Raw genomic sequence first — 7,544 nt, 5'->3', positions numbered from 1 at the left:
TGCCGCATGAGCACAACGACACGTACCTATATACGCGCACAGCACGCAACGCACACACACACACGCACGAGCACGCACGAACGAACGCACGCACGCAAGCCAGCAGACTAGGTATATCAGCACCCATACAGCGTACAGCACACGACGCCGAGGTACGGGCATAGACAACGCGCCGGCACGCACAGCGTACATAGACACGTACGCTCCACGCACACAACATAACACGTGCAGCAGCACAACGACACGCGAGCGACACACACGCACGCGGAACAGCCACACGCCACGGCGGACACACACACGCACGCGACACACGACACACGCACACACGACACGCACATACGGTGCACAAACACCACACACACACACACACGCACACACACCGCAACGCACACCACACACACACACACACACACCACACACACACACACACACACACACCCACCACACCACAACACGCACACACACAACACACACACACACACACACACACACAACACACACCACACAACACACACACACACACACACACAACACACACACACACACACACACACACACACACACAACACACACACACACAAACAAACACACACACACACACACACACACATATATATATATAATATATATAGTAAAACACGTTTAACGCCCATGTAAACACCCATGTAGATATGAAAATAAAATGTAAAAAAATAGTATAAGGTGTTAAATTTTTATCTATATATATCTATATATATATATAATATTAGATAAATAAGATAGATAGATAAGATAGATAGAGGATAGATAAATAGATAGATAGATAGATTAGATTAGATAGATAGATTAGTATAGATAGATGATAGATAAGATAAATAGATAGATAGATAGGATAGATAGTAGATGGATAGATAGATAGATGATAGATAGATACGATAGATAGCATAGATAAGATAGATGGATAGAGAGATAAGATAGATAGATAGATAGATAGATAGATAGATAGATAGATAGATAGATAGAATAAGATGATAGATAGACAGAGAGATAGATAGATAGATAGATAGATAGAGATAGATAGATAGATAGATAGAATAGATAGATAGATAGATTAATGATAGATAGATAGATAGATAGATAGATTAACACATTAGAGCTCTCTCCTGCACGTATCGCTTACTAAGCTAATGGGACGGACTGTTCTATACGCGCGGTGTGTATAGGCGGCTGTTACTAGGCGTGAATGTGTAGGCTTGACGCCATTATAGCCAGCAGTAGAAGTGGGCAGCTGGAAGAATTCCCGACATTGTGCCGCTATAATTGAGATGGTCTACTCCACTGATGCGATTCGAAGGTGATTTCAAACGTATTATTACGATCCCTAAAGGCCTCGCAGCGGCAGCAGACTAGCCGTTTGTCTGTATGGATGGAGCGAAAATTTTTGGTACTATACACATGCGCGGCTGAACAGATGTTATATCTCTTAAGGGTAATAAATACGTTAAAGATGGCATGCGATCCTCGTAAAATGTATTGTAAGCACGGTCTTCTACGCATTAAGCAGAAATTCATAGAGCGAGAGCTTTCCGTTGATTCACTAGCATAGGCTCTATTATTTCACAGATCCAAGCAACTGTTGGCAAGAGTGTGGCATGATGCGCGTGTTATACGAAGGAAGGTAACGTGTAGCCAGTTATTTGTTCGTTTTAAAACCGTACCATTTTGATATTTGTGAGTCGGGACACGATAAAATTATTGCTGTTACGATGTGGTGCAATCCATTTTTCTATGCTATAGCTTGCAGTAAAAGTGTTAGTGTTTTTAATGTTGGGGTGTAATCAGTGATATTTCCGATGCTGCTCAGGTGAGACTATTTTCAGCTATATTATTTTCGGATTGAGCGTTTCAGTGTTAATCTTCGTTAATCCGTTATACTTGATATCACAGTGAGTATTCAATACGCTAGTGTCTATCCTGTATAAAATTGGGGTGTAAACAATTAGCCAAGTGCGGACGATGGAAGGTGATGCTGAGGCAATAACCACACGTAGGCGTAACTAAGACGCGTAAGCACACCCAATACGGTGCTAATAAAGTCTTATTAACTTAAATAACAAACACAATCTGCGATGTAACGTGTTGAGGAAGTTCGTATATATATATATATATATATAATATATATATATATATATGTATATATATCGTATAAGCAGGACTTCCGGTATCTGATTAAGCTTGCAGATCCGTGTTCTACTATTGTTTTCGTAATCGGCTGGCAAATCTCAGACGCTCCGGATTTAGCAGTCCACAGATGCTATCAGGATCTGGCCGTTGTGTTAAATATCTGACCTTTTAACCGGGCGATTGTAAGGTTGAGCAACACGCAAGCTGCCTCTTATGAGGCAGGAAACAGGCAAGCGGGCCCGCAGGTATATATAATAATATATATATATATATATAATATATATATATATAATGTATATATATGTCGTTCCCATAAGATATGTAATATTGTTATCAAGACGTCAAATATTTTAAACATTTTAAATATACGCTTATTGGATGATTGCATAAATATATTATAATATATGACATGATTTTTTTCTTAGCAAAAGCTGTGTAAGCAAGTAACAAGTAAATGGAAACAACTCGTTTTAGAAGTGGCAATTTGACACACACACTTTCGTAAGTACGCGACGACCACCCGCCACACCACACACGACACACAGCACACAACACACACACACACACACAACACAGCACACACACACACACACATCACACACACACCACTACACGGTGTGCACAGACACACACACACACACACACACCAACACGGACAGGCACCACCGCCACACACACAACACGACAACACACACGCAACACGACACAGCACCATCACAGTCACACAACACGCACAACAACACACACACTCACACACCCACACACAAGCGCGCCACACACCCGGGGGGAACGACACACACACCCAAACAGGACACACACACACGCACACACACACTACACACACATCGCAGCACACACACCACACACACACGCAACACACACACACAGCACACACACACGCGCGCGCGCTGGCGCGGACACACACATGCACACAAACACACACACACACGCGCGGCACACCACACTGTTGGACTAATATCCGTGCAAGGACAAACTATCTTATTAGTTATTATATATTACAGGGGCCAGGGTGGTTAATATCAGGACGCGAAATTGGATCATTGAACCGGGGAAATACCGAATGCAATTGGTAATGAATCGGGAATAGAAGTCGACCAGGACGCAAAATTTTTTTTCCCACTTAAGTTCCGGACCACAGCCAATCAGCGCACTCCATTCACTCGACTTCTTCGAAGCAACAATGTAAAATGAATACCCTTATCTCTAACCCTTACCCTAACCCTAACCCTAACACGTAACCGAACCCTAACACTAATACTAACTATAATCCAACCATATATATAAGCACCATTTATTACAAAACACTATCTATGGTGGGTCCGGAACTCAAGTGGGAAAAATAATTTTGTGACCGGGACGCGAGAAAGTCGCGACAGTGTGATTGTAGTTAACCGGTAACTAGTAAATGGCACATTTTTCTACCTGGGTAACTAGAACAGAGCCACCTTTCCCACCGTTTCCCTTTCATGATTCAGCGCATATAAAGCTCACAACCATCGTGATGTGTATACAGAGAGCATTCTGCGGCCGTATATTCTCGTGCTATTGTGCGAAATATTGCGTCTTCGTTAATCGCATCATTGCTCTATGCTCTGTTTGCTACAGTCGGAGCGCAAAGGACACGGCGGCGGCGGTAACGGCGGCCACGGAGGTTACGGCCACCAACAGCCGGCAGTGTTTCCTTACAACGTGAAGGAGTACGGGAGGAAAGGAACATACCGCAGTAACTACCAGAACGGGGACGACGGCTACCGCTTCGCTCGCACTCACCAGCGCTTCGGCAAGGGCGACCCTTACCACCACACCGATCACTATGGCAACAGCATCCAAACAGACAAGGACTACAATAAGCGCATTAGCTACGATTTCGTAGCCACTCCCTACGGTCAGTACCTGACGGGGAAACACAGCAATCGTGGCCGTTAACGTCGGGGTCGCTGCGGCTAGCGGCCGGGCGTACGTACAGCTGGACTAGCAGGTACTAGTGAGCATTAGTAAGTGAGTCATCATTTAACACCACACACATGATGTTATATATCACTGACATTGTAAGCACACAACCTGCACAATAATTATACACCTGCACCACAAACACGCGATCATCATAGCTTGTAATATAGACACGGGTTGTAATGCGTATAATAACATACACACACGTCGCGTAAATATGTATATATATATAATAATATCACACGCGTTTATTTATGCTTTTTTTACTTATCACTGCAGATGATTAAGTTAGGATGGATTGTGGTTCTGTTTGATGCAATCAAACATAAATACAAACAAACATTTATTATACACGCGACAGGAGAATGAGTTAGAAAACTGCCGCATAAGAGCTGCCAATATATAATAACGTAGCGGCGCTTTTATTAGCCTTATACCATTATCTTATTACCTTATATATTTATCCATATCAACATACTATGAGGATGATATCAGAAACTCAATAATTAATATATTATATTTAATGAACTTGCTCTAATAGAATATTGCTGTTTTATATTGTGAATCATACAAGGTACATAACTTACACTACTGTCTTGTTTTGTGAAACTGATACGTCATCAGTTTGTGTGCTTGTTCTGTGAAACTGATACGTCATCAGTTTGTGTGCTTGTGGCGTCAATACGTTTGTCGTGGCTTGTCCTATCATACTACATTGTACGTGTATTGTATCGCATCGCCATGTTTTGCACTGTTTTGTACAATGTTCGTATCACATCGCACTTTATTGTCTCGTACTCTACACGAAAGTGTTACGTATACCTAGCATAAACATCTATTGCATGCTAGCATCGCCTATGATATACCACATGTGACGTCACGCGTTAAGAAGCCATTGCTAGAAGCGCAATACTGTTACGTTTCAGGTTTTGTTTGAATATTTTATTGTTATTCGATTACTATAATATCGAAGTTATAGTTATATATATATATAACGTAAGCACAAACGTTACTACATATATTAATATCTAATAAAGGCTGTTATCCAACAACTCATCTGCGACCTTTTCTTAGAACATTGTACTAACATGTCACAAATAAAACGCAGCAAAAACCCGATAGCTATTCACACACTGTTTCATTTAAAATCGAAAATATTAATTCACGAAACATAATAATATCCCAGTTCAATTTCATAAACCTTCAATTCGCGTATTCACCAGCAAAATCAATGTTCCCAATGTTGATGTCCAAATCATGTTGGTTATTGTTTAAAGCTCAGACATTCATTACGACACAAGGTTCGTAACTATATATATTTATTGCTATAAAGTGAGTTTTTACATAGAAGATAACAAACCAATACAGTTTTATTCTTTTGAGTCCTGATGCTTGATGTTACCGGCGTTTTCAATACGCAACTACGATTTGCTATCAGTACAAGATGTTATATATTGCCCATATCATATATATATATTAGAGTTGCAGATTTGAACAATATTATGTCAACTATTATATAGCCAACTTTGAGGCGTTCACATTGACAGACACGTTAATATTATGAGATTCCTGTAGGCACGGTCATTTCATCAGTATTGTTACTTTACGCCAAAGCCTACTGATTGGTGCAGAGAAGGAATATACAATAAGAGATAGAAAATACAGAATAGAATACAGAGAATAGAGACTAGAATAATGGAGAAATTAAGAACCGAAATCGAATATAAGAGAAAATAGATAATTCGCCTCCACGCTTTCAAGCGATGATGTAATTGCCGAATATTTACTCTCGCACCGACACGCAAATGTATTATACACCCGCCGATTACGTTCACCGTACATAGTAGTTACGCCAAATACCACACATGAATAATCGTGCTTAGGCATGCGTTCAATAACGATTTCATTTGCACTTACGCAATTTTAAATACATAATCCGCCAATGTAATTGTTTACACAAATAACAGTTAAATACTTATAAGGCTATGTCGGTCATCGAAATATTATTGATTTAGGCCTTATTACCGATCACACAAACATTCATGAATAAAGTCTTTAAAACGTTTATATTTCGCCTAAACTATGTAACCTTTAGCCAACCGATTTCGTCTAAACTTCTAAAGCCTTTATGTATTTTAAATATACTCATGAAATTTAACAAATACGCAAATTCCCTCGTAGCCTCTTACAGCGACCCTTACGCGCGGGGGCGGGTCGAGTCGATATGTTCGCCGTAGGCGCTACTATGTACTAGTGTCGTCAGCGTCAGGGTTGCAGACTTATAACAGCTCAGAATGGTCCGGTGATGACGCACCAGGTGGCCAACCGTTTTTAAGAAATAATTCTTCCGTACATTAAACCTGACGAATTTACGTGTTGTTGGCTCGGCGTGTTGTGGTATGTATGTACGCGCATGCGTTGCGTGTGGCTGTCTGTTTCCCTCTCTGTTACACACGCTCTCTTTCTATACCTCTCGTTCTGTCTCCGTGTGTTCGCGTGCTTGTCTGTAAGCGCGTGCGTGTATGCGCGCGTGCGTGCGCGCATGTTAGGCGTGCATGCGCGTGTACACCATTCATTCGTCCATTTATTATAATTGCGATTATTTATATTTATTTCAAGGATAAGAACAAATTAGGACCGACCATGAGCTGGACGTGGTGTTGTGTGTGTGTGTGGACCGCATTGATAATTGTTCTTACCTTGGACCCTATATTATGCGTCACACATTACACAGGTATTTATTTATAAACACATGACTGTACTTAGCATGTACGGTATACAGATCTAAGGGTATCGTATCGCATTTACCAAAACTCAGCTGAGCGATCTACCGTTACAGCGTGTGACAACGAATCTCTAGTAGATACCCACGATATTTCACGCATGTAAACTAGTAGCACGATGCGCATGCGCGGTTACACGAATCTTACGTTTCTATAGCACACACGTGATTGACTGTTAGTGACAGAGCCGATGGTATCTCTCATCTTATTGTAATAACCCACGTCATCGCACGTTAACAATTATACAGCTATACGCGCGCGCGTTTGTTCTTATGTATGTTAATAGCAATCACGGACAGCGCATGCGCGCGCGTCATCACCATTACCTGCAATTAATTACCATAATGTGCGTCTATATAGACGTGTCATGATCTCTCTGGCCCTGGCTGGGACTTAGAGGCGAGCGCAGGGGGAGCGGTGGGGTAGGGGTGGGGGTAGGGTGGGTGTGGGGGGGGGGGCGGGGAGCAAGATTAGTCGCATTCCTTGTCTAGCGCGGGGGCAGAGAAAACAAACATGTACAGACAGACAGGTGATATCTGCGCTAATTTGCCAGCGTTCAATGACGGAGACGAGTAACGTGAAGGTCACACGCAGGTAACGCTTATATACCGCACCTGTAATCATCAA

The 7,544-nt window shown here is 41.7% G+C and overlaps 1 protein-coding gene across 1 annotated transcript in view; it reads left to right on the top strand.

The window, feature by feature from the left end:
- The window catches only part of LOC106809584 (cold and drought-regulated protein CORA-like), a gene marked incomplete at its 5' end in the record, with an annotated part of 12,334 nt that extends 7,212 nt beyond the window's left edge, over positions 1 to 5,122 (top strand). The window contains 1 exon segment of the mRNA XM_014812717.1: positions 3,790 to 5,122. Coding sequence (XP_014668203.1) covers positions 3,790 to 4,110 — 321 coding nt within the window.
- Positions 5,123 to 7,544: the final 2,422 nt, after the last annotated feature.

Source organism: Priapulus caudatus, unplaced genomic scaffold, assembly GCF_000485595.1.
Source record: "Priapulus caudatus unplaced genomic scaffold, Priapulus_caudatus-5.0.1 Scaffold365, whole genome shotgun sequence".
Taxonomy (NCBI): Eukaryota; Metazoa; Priapulida; class Priapulimorpha; order Priapulimorphida; family Priapulidae; genus Priapulus; species Priapulus caudatus.
Note: the sequence above shows the minus strand (reverse complement) of the source record. Positions and strands in the feature narration are given on the sequence as shown.